We start from the raw sequence: 18,682 nt of genomic DNA on the forward strand, positions 1-18,682 counted from the left end.
CAAAATTAAATGTTGTAATCCAACTTTGTCCATTGCTACAATACTATAAAATGATCACAAAAAGCATTAATTATTCCAGAGCTTTTTTTCTTACAAAATGTTTAAGGGTGCTCTCATTTTGACTCAAGAAAAACACCATTTTATAAGCCGCCATCGGGGGTAGCAACCGAACTGACAATTCACCATGCTAGAGAAAAGACTTATTTTTTTTAGTTTAGATTCACAAAATGTTTAGGGGTATGTGTATCCCTGCTTCCCCCCAGGAAAAAAAAGCACTGAATTATACATTACTGCCATGTTGGCTCATTTAGTGTTTTCAGTCGATATCTAACTCTACTTCCTCAGATGTTTTTAAGCAGAGGTTAGATGGCCATCTGTCATGGATGCTTTTGCTGAGATTCCTGCATTCCAGGGGGTTGGAATAGATGACCCTTAGGGTCCCTCCCAACTCTACAATCCTATGATTCGAACTGCCACAGTGGCTCCTTTAAAGTTTTCAATCAATATACCCTGTCCATAAGCATTCTTCCAAAGTTGATGGCATTAAAACATTTTTTATTATTATTAATAAAAGGAAAAGGAGACAAAATAGTGCCAAATGTATCTTTTTTGGAAATGCCTTGGACTACTCGACGTGTGAGGTGTTCTGACAGAGCTATGTTCCAGATATTGTCAACCTAAGCCTCAATTAGTCTATTAGAAGCTTCCTTCCATTGCTGGGCAATAGCTTGGCTGCTGTGAATAAGGAGGATATAAATTCTTTAGATGTGAGAGTAGAATTTGGAATCACCTCTGGCTTCTATGGAATCTTAGGGGGGTTTCCTAATAAAAGTCACGATGATAACGCTCCTGTCACCTTAGGAGGCATGGAATCTTAAAGGCTTATACATCTGCTGTTGGGAGGTAAGCTGAAGTCTGGTTTAAATCCAGTTATTTTCTTTTCACAAGAACAGAAGGACCTGAGAAGAGCCTTAATGAATATCTAGTTTGGCACACTCTTTTCCACTGTGGCTATTCTGTGTGCTCCTGGAAACTCAAAAGTTTCCCGATAGACTCAGCCCAAAAGCATGGCACAAGCACTTTATCCTTTTCCCATCCCCAGATGACTACTATTCAAAGGTGTGCTGCCCTGATACTGGAGGAAACATGTGACCATAATAGCTAGTGGCCACTGATAGCTTTAAAGGTAAAGGTAAAGGGACCCTTGATCATTAGGTCCAGTCGTGACCGACTCTGGGGTTGTGGCGCTCATCTCGCTGTACTAGCCGAGGGAGCCGGCATACAGCTTCCAGGTCATGTGGCCAGCATGACTAAGCCGCTTCTGGCGAACCAGAGCAGCACACGGAAACGCCGTTTACCTTCCCACCAGAGCGGTACCTATTTATCTACTTGCACTTTGACATGCTTTCAAACTGCTAGGTTGGCAGGAGCAGGGACCGAGCAACGGGAGTTCACCCCATCATGGGGATTCGAACTGCCGACCTTCTGATTAGCAAGTCCTAGGCTCTGTGGTTTAACCCACAGCACCACCTGTGTCCCTTACTGATAGCTTTACCCTCCCTGAATTTGTTTAACCCCTGTTCAAATCCATCTAAATCGATGGTTATACCCACAACTTTTGGCAGCAGATGCCATAGTCTGATGACACACTGTTTGAAAAAGGACTTCTACTCTTGTCTTTTCCCGAATCTTTTCTTCCTCCAGGTACTAAAGGTTAGGTGTGAGAGGAAGAAAAACCTCTCTCAGGATGCAAACATTTCTCAGTTTTCTTTCTTCTTGTTTTGTACTGCTTAGTTATTCCTGGGGATGACACGTACTTATAATCAGTGGCGATTGTTGTAGCTCAACGTTAGAGCTAGAGGTGGGAAGGCCTGGAAAAAAACCTGGAAAAATTGGGGGGGGGGAATGGGTTTCCCCCAGAAAAATTGAAAAAAATAGTTTGATATAGTTTGAATATTCCACACACTCCCCCCCCCATTTTTCCTGGGGGGGGGGACGGCTTTGGAAAAAAACACAGAATAAAACCTGTCCGCCCCCCCATTTCCCCCCCCCCGGCCTTCCAGCACCCACACTTTGAAGCTCCCTGCCAACTGATACAAGGCAGGTGCTCTCACTGTAATCTTTCCAGCAACTGCTCAAAACATTTTCGTTAGGGCCAGCCCATCTGAACACATAGAAGCTGCATGCGATTTACTTCCTTTTAACCACTGCTGACTTTAATCATCTTTTGAATACTCTTAAATACTTGCTTTTAACTGTGTGTTATCAATCATTTAATGTTCTGTTGTATATTTTTGTAAAGTGTTTAGAAGCTCTTTTAGCATCATGCGGTTTATAATATATAAAAACAAATTCAATTTAAAAAACACTTTCAAACAGAGTTTGAGCCTTAGTGCAACATACTACAGTACAGTGGTACCTCAGGTTAAGTACTTAATTTGTTCCAGAGGTCCGTTCTTAAGCTGAAACTGTTCTTAACCTGAAGCACCACTTTAGCTAATGGGGCCTCCTACTGCTGCCATGCCGTGGGATCACAATTTCTGTTCTCATCCTGAAGAAAAGTTCTTAACCCGAGGTACTATTTCTGGGTTAACGGAGTCTGTAACCTGAAGCGTGTGTGACCTGAAGCATATGTAACCCGAGGTAACACTGTAGTACCACCGTTCAGCCTTGACACTGAGGTCCAGCTCCGAGGGCCTTCTGGTGGTTCCCTCCCTGCGATAAGTGAGGTTACAGGGAACCAGGCAGAGGGCCTTTTCGGTAGTGGTGCCCGCCCTGTGGAACGGCCTCCCATCAGATGTCAAGGAAATAAACAACTATCTGACTTTTAGAAGGCATCTGAAGGCAGCCCTGTTTAGGGAAGTTTTGAATGTTTGATGTTTTATTGTGTTTTTAATATTCTGTTGGGAGCCACCCAAGATCGTCTGGGCATTTTACCCAGGTCAGCTGACTGGGCTCCCCCCCCCCTGTTGTTTCAGGTCCTTTCAGCCACGGTATTCAATTCACCTCGGACACAGTTTCTCTGGCTCTCCGCTCACCATCACCATGCAGTATCTCCTGAAACTCTCCATTTTCTTTGTCCTTCTTACAACAGGTATGGAAGGACGGCTCACTCGCGGGAGATTTATTCCATTGGGGTAGCTGGGGTCAGATGCGAATTGGCATCACGAGGCTGGCAGGAGTATAAGACGGAAGGCATATCCAAGATCTTTTTAATCTTCAATTATTATTTTTTAAATCTGATTTATTTTTAAAAGAAACAGCTTTGGAAGCAATTTAGAATATGGCATTAATAACCATTTTCAATAAAGCGTAATCACACAAATAGGGTTAGTCATTTTTTTTTTTAAAAAAAAGGCCTTCCACCTTCCTCTTTCTCCAGGAGCTTCTATAACATGTGAAGTTTGTTCGGCTGAAGGATACATCTGCAATGGCACGTGGACGACCTGCCCTCCCGAGAAAGATACCTGCATGATTGCATACTCCGAAAATACTCTACGTGAGTGGGATCGAGGTTATTGAAACATAGGTAGAGTCAGAACGCTGGTGCACCTGGCTCAGTATGGTCTATGCGGACCTGTCCAGGATCTCAGACAGGAAATCTTTCTCCAAGTCCTACCTGGTGATGCTGAGGAGGGAACTTGGGATCTTCTGCATCCACAGCAGGTGGTCTACCACTGAGCTATGACCCTTGCCCTCAGGACAAGTGGGCACAGGACAAGATCAGCCATTGACTGTGCACATCAGAGGTGACTGTTAGGGCAGGGATTGAGTGTTGGACGGGTCCTGTTAGGGCAGGGATTGCGTGTTGGATGGGTCCTTGCCTCATGTTATCTTCAGTAATCACCTCAATGAACAAGCTGATTGAGTCATGCCTTAAATCTTGGCATCTACTGTTCTAACTGCCCATTAGTTTTAAGGTCCAATTCAAAGCACTGGTTTGGACCTATCAAGCCTTAAACAGCTCAGGACTGCAATACCTCAAGGACCACCTCTTTCCATATATACTGATGCAGACACTGTGGTCATCATCTGAGGCCCTTCTTCATGAGCCTCCTTTGCGAGAGGTCTGGAGGGCAGCAACATGGGAACAGGCCTTTTCTGTGGTGGCTCCCCACTTGCGGAAGTCCGCTCACTCTTCTTGTTTAAATGTTTCTTTGGTTGTCCTTGAATCTTCACGACATGCTTGCTACACTGGTTTAGAGTATTGGAAGGGACACGGATGGCGCTGTGGTCTAAACCACTGAGCCTCTTGGACTTGCTGATTGGAATTTCAGTGGTTCGAATCACCGAGACAGGGTGAGCTCCCTTTGCTTTGTCCCAGCTCCTGCCAACCTAGCAGTTTGAAAGCATGCCAGTGCAAGTAGATAAACAGGTACCACTGAGGCGGGAAGGTAAACGGCATTTCCGTGTGCTCTGGCTTCCGTCATGGTGTCCTGTTGCGCCAGAAGCAGCTTAGTCATGCTGGCCACATGACCTGGAAAGCTGTCTGTGGACAAACGCTGGCTCCCTTGGCCTGAAAACGAGATGAGCGCCACAACCCCATAGTCGCCTTTGGCTGGACTTAACCGTCCAGGGGTCCTTTACCTTTTTACCTAGTGTGTTAGACTAAGGCTGGGGAGACCAAAGAAGCTTATTGGGTGATCTTGGCCCGATCTCAGTCTAACCATGGAGGCTGACTTGAGTTCTTTGGAGGAACAGGTGGGATATAAATGTAGGAAATGCAGTGAAATCAAATTGACCCACTCCCTCTCATGCATTGTAGGTGAAAACGTTGAACGCAGTGTAGACAAAGACTGTGTCACTCTGGAGGAGTGTGCCAATACTGCCATGGAATTGTACTTTGGACCTGGGAAAGCCTTAAGGATAGTTGCCTCCTGCTGCAATGAGAAGATGTGTGGCATAGTTAACCCTAATTGTAGGTCTATCATTTGTTGGTGTGTGTGTGTGTGTGTGTGTGTGTGATCCTCTCCCCATGCTTCCCCCCCCCCCCATCATGGCATCTCAGATTCAAACCATGACATTTCCAGATAGGGAGCAAAATATCTTAGAAATACCAGTTTCTTTATATCTAGAGATGAAAGCAAAGCACTGCCTCTCCAAACCACTTGCGTTGCAGCCTGAGGCTGTGCTCTTGGAGAGAGAATGGCTTAAACATCCTTTCTCTTCGGTGCTTCAGAACCAAGAGCTAATTCGCACGCCCAAAATGGAGACCTGTAACACAATCCTTTCTCGTGTGATCTTCGTTAAACACGTCGTGGCAGAGTTGCGGAAGGGGAGGAGGAGAAAGGCACGGTTCTGGCGTCCTTCCTGCTGGGGGAGGGATTCTGAGTCGGACTGAGCAACTCCTTTGCCGAGAGAGGGCGGGAAGTTTTGCTGTGGAGATGTTTGTGTTTTTTGTAAATAAATGTACATAAAGCTGACGGACAGAGCCGTCTTTAGCATATGCTCCGCCGGGATGCAAAGATCCACCCAGCGCCCCCAAATTTAGTTTAGCCACCCCCAAATTTTAAGGGGGGGTGAGCTCAAAGTTATTGAGCTTTTTGGGGAGGGGGTGGAAATAACTGCTTTTGTTTCCTGACTTGTCATATTTGACGCTACGGAGTAAGTAACAGAGCAATGGGGTGAGGGGGTGGGGGGGCAGGGACTTTTGCTCCATTGCTTTCCACTGCCGTCAATGGAGAGGGACCGGTATACAGTAGGTATACATTTGGTGCCACTCAGAATTCAGCGCCCGGGTGCCCTGCACCCCTTGGACCTCCTGGGTAAAGACGGCCCTGCTTAAGGAGACTCATTACTGCTTAGCGGACTGGTTGCTTGCCAGGGATCATTAGGCGGAAGTCAGAATGGAGCTGGATGGGCAGCACACCATCTGCCTCCAAAGCTGTAAACTCTGAGCTGCCTCTTTCAGATCCTTGAGTGTTTCTACACTTGTTTTCAGTGCCACCATTAGAAATGAACTGGAATGGAAAGCAGTGCCCTGCCTGCCACGAATGGTCAAGCACATGCAAAGAGGAGGTGGTGAATTGCACGGGAGCCAACATATACTGCTTTGATATATCGGCACACGTGCATTCTGGTAAGTGCAACCCCAGATGCAGCATGACTTGGGACCCCAAATCCTCTTTTCCACCTATTTTCACATAGGATCATGTGTAAGCCGAGCCATGCTGATTTAAGGCATGCCACTCTTCACTTCCCTAAGGCGTGAGCTTTTATAGAAAACAAAATACCTACCTCTAATTCTCTTATTTAAATTGCTCCCATTGTGTTTGCTTCTTACATGAATGCTTTGATCTCATTTTGCAACACAAAATTTTGTCCTTCGGAATTGGCACTTTGCTAAATTTCATTGTGCAGTTCTCCAACCAAGGCGTGTGTATAAAAACACATTCTGTTAGGGTAATTTGCTATTATTATTATTATTATTATTAGGGGCAAAATTGCATGCAAACATGTGTGTATTGGGAGAAACATACTAAATTTGTGGTGCGTTTTCATGGGGGATGTTAAAAAAATGCAAAGTGATATGAAAATATGGAGAACTCGATTTAAGATTGGAGAAAAGAGAAACTGAAATTGACATATTTGCTCATCCCCACAGGGTTGATAGCCATTTTTTTTTAAAGCTCCATTCCTTAAGTACCAGATTTGTTTAGTGGCAAGGAGAGGGTAAATTTTATCTAGGTGGGATGTACTGGTTTGGAGGATAGCTGGAAGAAATTAATGTCTTCTCCTGTCTTCCATTTCCAGAAAAAATCGTGGACAGGACCCTTAAAGGCTGCACTAGTAAGTCCTTCTGTCTCTCACTAAAAAGTGGCCTCACTCCCATGTTGGCGGGTTCTGATGAGCTTAGGAAGGCAGAATGTTCACCAGATGTTTCCCGGGGAGCTCAGGGCTCTGATCTTCTCCTTCCAACCTTCTCTGGGCTCCTGCTCCTGAAGATCCTCTCATAAACAGGCACTTGCATGGGATTGCATCAGCTCTGTATTCAATCAAGCCTTCCTTCTATCTATAGGCGACTTTTTCTAACTGTCGTTTGGCCTTCCGGAGGGATTTTCTCTGAATCACAGTGAAAATAAACCTCAGGTTGAAATCCATTGCAATTTGAATTGTAATTCTTTTTTTTAAAAAAAAATGTAATTTGTGTCAAGACCCTCATTGTACAGCCCGGACATTGAGATCCAGCTCTGAGGGCTTTCTGGCGGTTTCCTAACTGCGAGAAGTGAAGTGTCAACCATGGCAACATTGAAGTTGTGTAAGGAGCTTGATCGTTACAGTTGTGTCAGCACATTGTCATGGAAGGGGGGTGGGTCTGAGAAGCTCTAGGAGTCTGCTGGCTGAGGCTGATTGAACTTATTGAGTTGAATCACTTTCAGGGTTGGTGTTAGACTCTGGATATTAGACATCGTCTGAATCACCAAGGGCTGAGTCCCAGGTTTTTTTGTGGTAGCAGGGGGGTTATTGACAGACTTTGGTGGTCTGCCCCATGTGGCTATAGTAATAATAATAATTTATTATTTATACCCCACCCGTATGTCTGGGTTTCCCCAGCCACTCTGGGCGGCTTCCAACAAAGTATTAAAATACAGTGGTCTGTTAAACATTAAAAGCTTCCCTAAACAGGGCTGCCTTCAGATGTCCTCTAAAAGCCTGGTAGTTGTTCTTCTCTTTGACATCTGGTGGGAGGGTGTTCCACAGGGCGGGTGCCACTACTGAGAAGGCCCTCTGCCTGGTTCCCTGTAACTTGGCTTCTTGCAGTGAGGGAACCCTCGGCGCTGGACCTCAGTGTCCGGGCAGAATAATGGGGGTGGAAACACTCCTTCAGGTATACTGGACCGAGGCCATTTAGGGCTTTAAAGGTCAGCACCAGCACTTTAAATTGTGCTCGGAAACGTACTGGGAGCCAATGTAGATCTTTCAAGACTGGTGTGTCTTGAAATATAGGGCTCTATTCTCCCTTGATGGGTCTCAAGTCATCCAAGCTTGGTACTTGAGGGAGCAGCTAGGGCTGACCAATGGCAGAGTGGATTGTCATCTCCCTTTCATAGCCTCCCACAGCTGTCTGGTTGATTCCATGCCAAGGAAGGCACCCGTCTGTTGTGGTGACTTACGGTTCTGTCACTTTAAGAGATGTGGAATCTTAAAGGCCTACGTGTCAGTTACTGGAGGTAGGTTGAACAGGAGTTTAAATGCAGTTCCTTCCGTTTCATAACAACAGAAGGAGCTGAGAAGAACCCTACTCAGTCAGGGGAGAGCAGACTTCCACGAGTGGTGGTGGACTTTCCTTCCTTGGAGGGTTTTGAGCAGAAAACCATGGCCACCTGCCATGGATGATTTAGTTGAGATTTCTGCACCGCAAAGGGGTTGGACTGGACGACCCTCTGGGTCCCTTCCAACTCTACAGTTCTATGGTAGACCCAAAGCATACCTAGCCTAGCATCATCTTTTGCACGGTGGCCAACCTGGTGCCTCTGGAAGCCCACCATGGTCATTGGCCAGGGATGATCGGAGCAGTAGCTCAAGAACAAGTGACAGGCTACAGGTCTCCCATCCTTGGTGTAAATGCACACTGGTGAAAGCTGCCAGTTGTCAAACATGCTTCCTCTGGCTGTCATTACAGGCTCTTTGAGCCAAAGAAGTTGATTCGTCACATGCATTTCTCATCATCATTACCATGCGGGATCTTCTGAGGCTCTTCCCCTTCTTTGTGATTCTATCTACAGGTAAGAAGACGCTGGTAGCCTACTGGAGATTTCCTTTCATTTCCTTTTACAGTGGGGCAAATAGGGCCAGGGCTAAATTAAGGTTGCTCAGGGTTGGCATCAGTAGTTGGCATTGTTAGGCAACTGTGGAGGCTCATGCCTGTTTGGAAACCCACTGCTGATTCCCAGAGCATCCTGGTTCTGCTCTTTCTCCTTACTGCCTCCCCCATGGTTCCCCTGCCCTCTCTGAGCATTCCAGCAATGGCCAGAGGAAGGACATGAGGCAGCAGCCTCCACCTGCTTTGTGCTCTCTCTTGCGTGGATTAGGGCCAGAGGGTATGTGAATGGGCAGAGAAAGGAGGAGGTAGGGATGGGGCAGAAATTGGGCTAAGCTTGCATTTAACATAATAATAACAATAATAATTTATACTCCACCCATCTGGCTGGGCTTCCCAAGGCACTCTGTGCGGCTTCCAACAAAATATTAAAATACAGTGGTACCTCAGGTTAAGTACTTAATTCATTCTGGAGGTCCGTTCTTAACCTGAAACTGTTCTTAACCTGAAGCACCACTTTAGCTAATGGGGCCTTCTGCTGCCTTTCTGCCATAGCACAATTTCTGTTCTCATCCTGAAGCAAAGTTCTTAACCCAAGGTACTATTTCTGGGTTAGCGGAGTCTGTAACCTGAAGTGTATGTAATCCGAGGTACCACTGTGCGGTAATGCATCAAACATTAAAAGCTTCCCTAAACAGTGCTGCCTTCAGATGTCATTTATAGCCAGACCTATCTAATTCATAAAGCTTGAGACACCATCACCATTTGAAATTCAACCTTCTCTGAATTTTGCAATGCAATTTCCCCAGCCAAGGAATGTGTGGGAAAATGCATATAATACAAGAAAATGCACTCAGGAATGCATATGTTGGTGACTGGAACATTAAGAAAATGTGTTACATTGGAGGAAACTGATTTGCTCAATGGATTGAATGAATGAATGAATGAATGAATGAATGCATGTAAGGAGAAAACCACAATAAACGCTGCTGAATTTTCATGAGTGTGTGTGTGTGTGTGTGTGTGTGTGTGAGAGAGAGAGAGAGAGAGAGATGTGGAAATGTCCAGAATTGAACTTAAGAGTGGTAAAATGAGAAGTCGAAATTGACAGATTTGCCCATCACTAGAAGGAGGTGCACTCACTCAGAGAGGGAGGTGGTGGGGATGGCGGGTGTTGTTGATGGCATCTCGCCCAACAACACAGCGATAGAGCATTTCCCCCCCATGCAGAATATCCCAAGTTCATTTCCCAGCAACTATAGGTAGAGCTGGGAATGTCTCCTGCTTGAAACCATGGAGAGCCACTGCCAGATCAATGGATCTGGTGAATTCCAAGGCAGCTTCCTATGTTCGAGGTTAGCTATCACATAATTGGCATGGCTACATGATGGAGGATATGCCCCAACCTCCCCTTCTCTCACCCCTTCTCTCTCTTTATGCCATTCCTTCCTTCCTTTCTCTTCTTCATCTCACCCTCTGTGTTTTCACTTCTTTTCCACCTACATGGAAATTGGCTTGAAGGTCCCTCGGGCCATAAGTTGTTGGAAGTCAATGGATTCATATATAGATATATACAGTGGTACCTCGGGTTACAGACACTTCAGGTTACAGGTGCTTCAGGTTACAGACACTGCTAACCCAGAAATAGTACCTCGGGTTAACAACTTTGCTTCAGGATGAGAACTGAAATTGTGCGCCGGCGGCGCGGCAGCAGCAGGAGGCCCCATTAGCCAAAGTGGTGCTTCAGGTTAAGAACAGTTTCAGGTTAAGAACGGACCTCCGGAATGAATTAAGAACTTAACCTGAGGTACCACTGTACTTATAGAAAAGCATATGAATGGATTCCCTCTTTGCACCTCCCTTTTCTTTCCTCTCCCAGGTACTTCTCTGCAGTGTGAAGTTTGCTACGGCCTTGGGACCAGATGCAGTGGCAAGATGGCTACCTGTTCTCCTAAGAAAGACACCTGTGTCGTTGCATTTGCTGAAAGTACTGTGGGTGGGTGGTGTTTGAGTTGTTGCTGGCGGAATCCCTGATCCAGACTTTGAGCAGAGTAGAAATGGACATGCTCTCTGCCGCAATAATGACTTTCAAAAGCTTTGCTGCAGAAGAGTCTTAAAATGGTCACAAATAAATGTTGCACAGTACAAAATGCACAGTCAATCTCTACCACTGAACTATTGCCCTTCAATTTCCCCTTGAGACTTGCAGGTTATTGAGTCCATTTCCTTGGACCTGTTATTGAGTTCATAATCTGTGGTATGTGAAGCTGGTAGGATATGTTCTCAATAATTAGGGTCTCTGGGAGAGGGGCAGAAGTCAGATTGGACTGTGCCTCTTTTAACAAAGATAGGCCCTTCAATCCAAGAGGAAATTGTGGGGATACTCCCCCCCCCTCACTCCGCTGGCTTCCAAATACTTGCCATCAGTGGTAGAAATCTCAGAAATCTGAGAAATGTGCATCTTTCAGCCAAAAACACAATGCTTGACATAATGATGTTTTTGCTCATCACTGAACGAACCCGTCTTTTTCTCACTCTCGTTTCTCCCACAGAAGGACGTAAAATTCGCACTGTAGAGAAAACCTGCGATTCTTCAAAGGTCTGCTCCACTCGCTCAGCATACTTTTATCTTGGGTTGGGGCGAACCTTCAGGATGTACTTGGTCTGTTGCACGGGGGACAACTGCAAAAATGCCAAGCCTAAATGTAAGTATTATTATTATTATTATTATTATTATTATTATTATTATTATTACATTGTTATCCCACCATTCCTTCAAAGAGCTCAATGTTGTGTACTCACTTTTCAATTTCTTCATTTTATCACCGCAACAATTGCATGAGGAAGGTTAGGCTGAGAGACAGTGACTAGCCCAAAGACCCCCATGGCTGAAAAGGAACTAAACATGGTCTCTCAGGTTCAAGTCCAGAACTCTAACCATTACTCCACACTGCTTCACCTAAATGCATTTATTTTAAGCACTTTTTTTTTTTTACTTCACTTGTTATTCATAAAAGATTCCCAGAGAACAGTATCCTCAGAAATAAGGCCACATATACTTGTTGTGCTTCCACCCTCCACCATTTGTCAACATAGGAAGCAGCCTTATATGGAGCCAGACCATTGGTCCACCTGGCTCACTATTGTCTAATAATAAAATAAATAATAAATTTTTTATTTATATCCTGCCCTCCCCAGTCGAAGCCGGGCTCAGAACAGCTAACAACAGCAAAATAATACAGCATTCTAAAATCAATTCATTATAAAATCAGTTCAAATCAAATTAATGGCAACCATTGGGGTAGAGTTCTGTGAGGATTGCCAAAGGAGGGGGTCAGGCTGTGCCCTGGCCAGAGGCCTGGTGGAACAGCTCTGTCTTGCAGGCCCTGCGGAAAGATGTCAAGTCTCACAGGGCCCTAGTCTCTTGTGACAGAGCATTCCACCAGATCGGAGCCACAGCCGAAGAAGCCCTGGCTCTGGTTGAGACCAGCCTAACCTCCCTGTAGCCCAGGACCTCCAAGATGTTTTGTTTGAAGACCGTAAGGTCCTCTGTGGGACATACCAGGAGAGTTGGTCCCGTAGGTACGAGAGTCCTAGGCCGTATAGGGCTTTAAAGGATAACTCCATACCCTATGGCAGTGTCTGTCCAATGTTTCGGGAAGGGGATGTTTCCCTTTCTGCCTAGAGATGCTGTGGATTGAACCCGGAATTTTCTGCTTGCAGAGCAGATGCCACACCACTGAGCCATGACCCTTCCTTTCCTCTACTCCATCACATGTAGTCTAGGGTGAGCCACCACAATTGTCAATCTGTAATCAATTCAGTTCCATTCGTCATCAACATCTGTCTTTAGCACAGTCTCTCCTCAACCTGAGACCTCCAGATGTTTGGGTCTACAGCTCTCCTCACCCCAGATACATTGGCCCTGCTGGCTGGGACTCATGACAGACCCTCCAAGTGTCCCTATTTTCCAGGGACAGTCCCTTATTTAGAGAAGCCGTCCCGGTTTCTGATTTGATCCTGTAATGTCCCACTTTCCCTTAGGATGTTCCTGTTTTCATTGGAGAAATGTTGGAGAGTATGGAGTTATCCAATGCCCCAGCAATCCTGTGTAGGGAAGATTTTTAAAAAATATTAAAAAATAACGTTTGATTATTCTTTTATATACGTTGAAAGCTGCCCAGAGTGCTGGGGCAACCCAGTAATATGTGTGGGGTATAAATAGTAAAAAATATTGTGATAGAATTGGACATCCCTGTTTTCATCAGAGAAATATTGGATGGTATGTTATGAACGTGGAACTCAAACAACATCCAGCGGGCACTATGTGCGGGAAGGCTGTTCTAGGCTACAGCCACCTATAAATTAAATGTATTTAGCCTTTAAAGCTTTATTAACCAAGATAGCAACAAACCAGGATGGCTTTAAAAGAGGACTGGAGCAAATTCATAGGTGACTGTCCCCAGTCCAATCTACTTGGCAATGGGCCTAGGCTAGAAATTGCCATTTCAGAGGCAGCCCAATACATAAACGACGTAACTCGCTCCCAAAGGAGGAAGTGATGGCCACCAACTTGGATGGCTTTGAAAAGAGGGCTGGACAAATTCATACAAGGCTACCAATAATAATAACAATAATTTATTATTTATACACCGCCCATCTGGCTGAGTTTCCCCAGCCACTCTGAGCGGCTTCCAATCAAGTGTTAAAAACAATACAGCATTAAATATTAAAAACTTCCCTAAACAGGGCTGCCTTCAGATGTCTTTTAAAAAGAAGATAGCTGCTTATGTCCTTCACATCTGAGGGGAGGGCGTTCCACAGGGCGGGCGTCATTACCAAGTAGGCCCTCTGTCTGGTTCCCTGTAACCTCACTTCTTGCAATGAGGGAACCACCAGAAGGACCTTGGTGCTGGACCTCAGCGTCTGGGCAGAACGATGGGGGTGGAGACACTCCTTGAGGTATACAGGACTGAGGCCGTTTAGGGCTTTAAAGGTCAGCACCAATGGCTACTAGCCATGATGGCTATGCTCTTCCACCATGGTCGGGGACAGAATACCAGTTGCTGGAAGTTTTAGGATGGGAATGGGCTCATGTCGTCAATCTGGCTGGCTACTGTGAGAGCAAGATCCTGGGCTAGATAAGCCACTGGCCTGATTCAGCTGGTTCTTCTTATCTTCTTAGCCTCTGCCTCCCACTTAGTCCATTCCTGAAGCTGATTATGAATCCTATTCTTTGGCTTGCAGTACCCCAAGTCGAAAAGAAGGTCAATGGAAAGCAATGCCCTACTTGTTACTCCTCGTCAGAAGTGTGCCATGCGAAGGTGGTGAATTGCACCGGCTTGGAGAGCTACTGCTTTGATGTGGCCACAACCACCTACATTAGTAAGTTTTGCTTCATGCACAACGTGCCTTTGAGTTCAGTCGGTGGAGCATGAGACTCTTAATCTCAGGGTCATGTGTTTGAGCCTCATGTTGGGGGCTCGTGGTCCCTCCCAACTCAACCATTCTGTGATCTGTAGCTGAGCTGATCCTCAGTGCAATGGCATCTTGCCCTTGTGTAGCTGGAGACACAGAGCAAACTGGCTCTGCTGCCTTGTGTCAGGCACAATATGGGGGCATTTCTGTGAGGCAAGGCCATGCAGCAACCCCAGATGCTTGGTGGGTTGAAGGGAACACAATCACCCTACCAATGGATCCCTGTTGCAAATTTTAATTAATGGATATTTTTAAATGTTTTGATGGAATTTTATTGCAGATTTTAATGATGTGAGGAGCTCAGTGTTGTGTGTTCAAGCCCCGTGTTGGGCAAAATATTCCTGAACTAATGGGGGGTTGGACCTCGTGGTCCCTTCCAACTGTATAATTCTATGATTCCACAATTCTATGTGTGGATTTAATACTTGATTTCATAATGGATGGAAACTGCTTAGAACTAATTTATGTCATGGAAGAAGTATACAAATTAGCCTAAAGTAATAGTAAAAATATGCAAGTAACTTGCAGACAACAATGAAGTACAAAGTACAGAGTACAAATGAGCAACAAGTGATATTAATTAAGCCCTGAACACCAGCACACCCAACCAGGATAAAAGCCAAGGGGTGCAGTTAGGACTTCACTATTGGGCTGACCAAGAGGCTTATTTGGAGGTGACAAGTTGACTGGCGACTTTGATTTCCCAGGCTACCTAATCTTATCTTCCCTGTTCAGACGGACAACGGCAGCGCAGTATCATGAAGGGGTGCACTACAAAGTCCATCTGTGCTTCGATAAACAGAGGCCAGGCCGACCTCTTAACAGGTGCGGACGTTGTTGAAAAGGCCACCTGTACTCCGGAGATTTCAAGGGGATCTCAGTCCTCTGCGCTCCTTCTGCCAACCTTTCCGGTGCTTCTGCTGCAGAAGATCCTTTCGTAAAAGGCTCCCACGGGGGACTGCGTCAGCTCTGCATCCGTCTATGCTTGCCTTGTATCCGCTTAGCACTTTCTCTTAATGATGTTGGGGCTTCGAGATAGATTTCCCTTGCTTTCCTCAATGACAGTAAAACAAACAAACCAGGATTCAAACAAAATCTGTCTGAGCGATTTGCCCGCCTTTACGAAACAAGTACCGACCATCACAAATTGGTAGCAAATCTAAATTCTTCGTCCCTTTACCCTCTCTCCTCCTTAAACTCGTGGGTATCCCCCCTTCCCTATTCAGCCACTGCCTTCTTTCTTCTTTCCGCTTCTTCCTTACTTGTCCTGCCGTCCCTCGACGTCCTGCTCCTCCCACGTCTCCTACAGCCTCTGTGCCTTCTCCAAGGCTTCTTTCTGCTATGTAAACTCTCCCATGTCCCTTCTCCTCTCTACTTCCCAGCTCAGCTATTGCTTCGCTTCCCCCTCCTTTCTTAATCTCGCTTTGTTTGATGCATTGTTAGTCAATATCCCTTTCCCTTTCTGCAATCTCCGTCGCAGGGTTCTTTGCTTGATTAAATCCCCACACGGTGAGCCTCATTTATAATTTTTTTGTTATCAGTGTTCTTTCTTAAAATAAAACTTACCAGTTCCCCTTTCTGTTGTTGCTGGTTCTCTCGCCCCCCCCCCCCTTTTTGATGGGGTGACTTTTCTCAGCGCCAGTTAGCTTAAATGAGAAACCTGGTGCTTGCTTTGCCGGGTCTTGAGGAGTCTCACGGTCGAGAGTGCAGTCTCTTTAGCGCGAGGTCCTCCTGTCCTCCTTCCTCACTATTTTTATATGTTTTTCTGTGGTATGAAGTAACAGGAAACCTCCTCTCCAGTTTTTTTTCGGGGGGTTAGCGCAGTGGCGTAGCGTGGGTTGTCAGCACCCGGAGCAAAGCAAGTAATTTGCGCCCCCTAACCCGTGGATTTGCGCCCCCTAACCCTAACCCCCAGATGTTGGGCCCGGTGCGGCCAGCCCCCCTGCACCCCCCACGCTACGCCACTGGGTTAGCGTCGCCTTCGCGCCCCTGCCCTCTCGTTTTCTCCACTGAATGGGTGTTCTCCACTGAAGCAGAGCACTTTCCCCGACCCGCTCCTCAAGCGCACCATGGCAGATATCTTTTAGCATTTTTTGAGCTGCTCCTGGGAAGATGGCAACCTTGTTTGCAATGGCATCCTTGTGGTCTGCCAACAGATAACACACAATATCAGTCAGGGTCCAGCCTGCTTTGGCTGTTGAAGCATGTCTCGGGGAACAAGCTCTGAGATCTGTATCATAGCTGTCAACTTTTCCCTTTTCTTGCGAGGAATCCTGTTCGGAATAAGGGACTTTCCCTTAAAAAAGGGAAAAGTTGACAGCTATGATCTGTATATAAGGGATTATTGCAAACCCCCCCCCCCAAGTGTCCCTATTTTCCAGGGATGTCCCTGATTTAGAGAAGCTGTCCCGGTTTCTGATTTGATCCTAGAATGTCCCACTTTTCCTTAAGATGTCCCTGTTTCCATTGGAGAAATGTTGAAGGGTATGGAGTATGGAGTTATCTGACCCCCGAGCTGTCTGAAAGCAATCCTGTATTTGGGAAGTTTTTTTAAAAAAAAGTTTAATGTTTCATTATGTTTTAATATAGGTTGGAAGCTGCCTAGATGTGGCTGGGGCAACCTAGTAAGATGTGTGGGGTATAAAGAGTAAAATCATTATGGAATGGGACCTCCCTATTTTTACCGGAGAAATGTAGGAGGGTATGCAGTCGTCCTTCACCTCCCCACAAACGCATACCTGCTATGCATAGGAAATCCCTTTCTACTTTCCCTACAAATAGACTAAGGAAGTACATAAATCCGAATGCATGGTATTTTTTAGGTAAATGACTCCACAGTTCATGAAAACATTTCACCTTACCTGAAATTGCCTATAGTGGGGTTCCCAAACAGTGGTCTAGGAACCACTAGTGGTCTGCAAGCTTCATTCAGTGGTCCATGTTGTTTGTGTGCAGAATGCTGGGAGCAGCAGACTGAGCAACTGATTCATTGCTCTTACAATCCAATGGTCCACCTGGATGGTGAGCAGGGTGAATATTTTCTCATTTCCCCCCTTTGTATCACTTTATTTCTTTATAGCCGAGAACTTTTCAATAAAATATTAATATCAAAAAAGAGGGAAATGACTGGAGGGCAGCTGGTTGGGGGGTAAGGAAGCACTGGGAAGGAGTGGAGAGGATTAGCAGTGAAGTTAATGGGAGTCTAGGATGAATAATTTTAATGCTGAATCTGCCTTAAGACTCAAGCTGACGGATGTTACAATGAAGAACTTTGCTTAACACAACAGGTCCACCCATTGCATTATGCTGATTTTTATAGAATTCAATTCGCAGTGCAATAAAATGCAATACAGTAAACCTGCAATTTACACGGGGGATACATTCCAGGGATCATGGCTAAAGACAAAATGGTGTATAGTAAAAACCAGCATTTGAAATTTGCCAGGTGCCAGGCGCATTTTGCAGCTTGGATTTTGGATTTTGCCTGTTTTCACACACTAACAACACATCCTGTAGCATTTTATCTCTGATAGTTTGTCTGCACAAACAGAGCAAATTTCAGGAACTACAGGCTAAGGTGATCAGCGTGCATCCTTTATCAAATTGTCTTAAGCTGTTATGTTAATACTCACCCATTGCGCTTGTTTTTTTTAAAAAAACTTGTCTTTTCAAAAAAGGTTTCATACAGAATTTATTCTTTAAAAACAACAACAACTCACATGTCTTTTCAAGTTTTCCGAAGAAGAGCAGCTTTTCAAATGTTAAAAAGGGGTGGGTGGGTGGTTTATCAGGTTTGCTTAAAAAAATGTGGGTAGGGTTACACTGCATGTTATGACTGCGTATTTGTATATGCCTCCTCCTCCTTCTCCTCTCTCTTCCCTCTTTGTGAATAACGTAAAGAGCAACCTGCTCGTCCAGATAAATGGCTGCAGGAATGGCCAGCCCTGTTGTGATGCAGTGAGAGAGCTGCCCCAGGCAGCTGTCCTTGGGTGTCATGAAAGGCTTGCAAATTCGTTTGTTATTTTATCTATTCTTACTGCAGTTATGAGCAATTGGGGAATCTTCTGCCCCAGGGGCTATATTCACTTGGGTTAGCTTTGGGACCTATGCACCTGGACTTGGGAGGCAACTACCATTTACTGCTTTGTGTTAGGCAGAAAAGTGTCATAAGAAGATAAGAAGATCCCGCTGGATCAGGCGCTGGATCAGGCCAATGGCCCATCCTGCTCTCACAGTGGGTAATCAGATGCCCATGGGAAGCCCGCAAGCACAAGAGGTCTCTTCCCCTCCTGCAGCTTCCAGCTCCTGATATTCAGAAGCGTTGCTGCCTCTTGACTGTGGAAGCAGAGCACAGCTATCATGCCTAGTAGTCACTGATGACTTTCTCCATGAATTTGCCCAATCCCTTTTTAAAGCCACCCAAATTGGTGGTCATCCCTGCCT

General features: G+C 45.6%; 1 protein-coding gene across 1 annotated transcript; it reads left to right on the top strand.

The window, feature by feature from the left end:
* Window positions 1-851: 851 nt before the first annotated feature.
* On the top strand, window positions 852-15,334 carry LOC310712469 (uncharacterized protein). Its single transcript, XM_083515558.1, has 10 exons — window positions 852-903; window positions 2,979-3,094; window positions 3,383-3,499; window positions 4,766-4,918; window positions 5,942-6,079; window positions 6,754-6,789; window positions 10,641-10,757; window positions 11,314-11,466; window positions 14,009-14,146; window positions 14,975-15,334. The coding sequence occupies exons 2-10, from the start codon at window positions 3,046-3,048 to the stop codon at window positions 15,178-15,180; spliced, it is 1,107 nt and encodes a 368-aa protein (XP_083371684.1). The 5' UTR covers window positions 852-903; window positions 2,979-3,045; the 3' UTR covers window positions 15,181-15,334.
* Window positions 15,335-18,682: the final 3,348 nt, after the last annotated feature.

The sequence above is a fragment of the Podarcis liolepis genome (assembly GCF_965112155.1).
Source record: "Podarcis liolepis genome assembly, chromosome: 7".
Classification (NCBI taxonomy): Eukaryota; Metazoa; Chordata; class Lepidosauria; order Squamata; family Lacertidae; genus Podarcis; species Podarcis liolepis.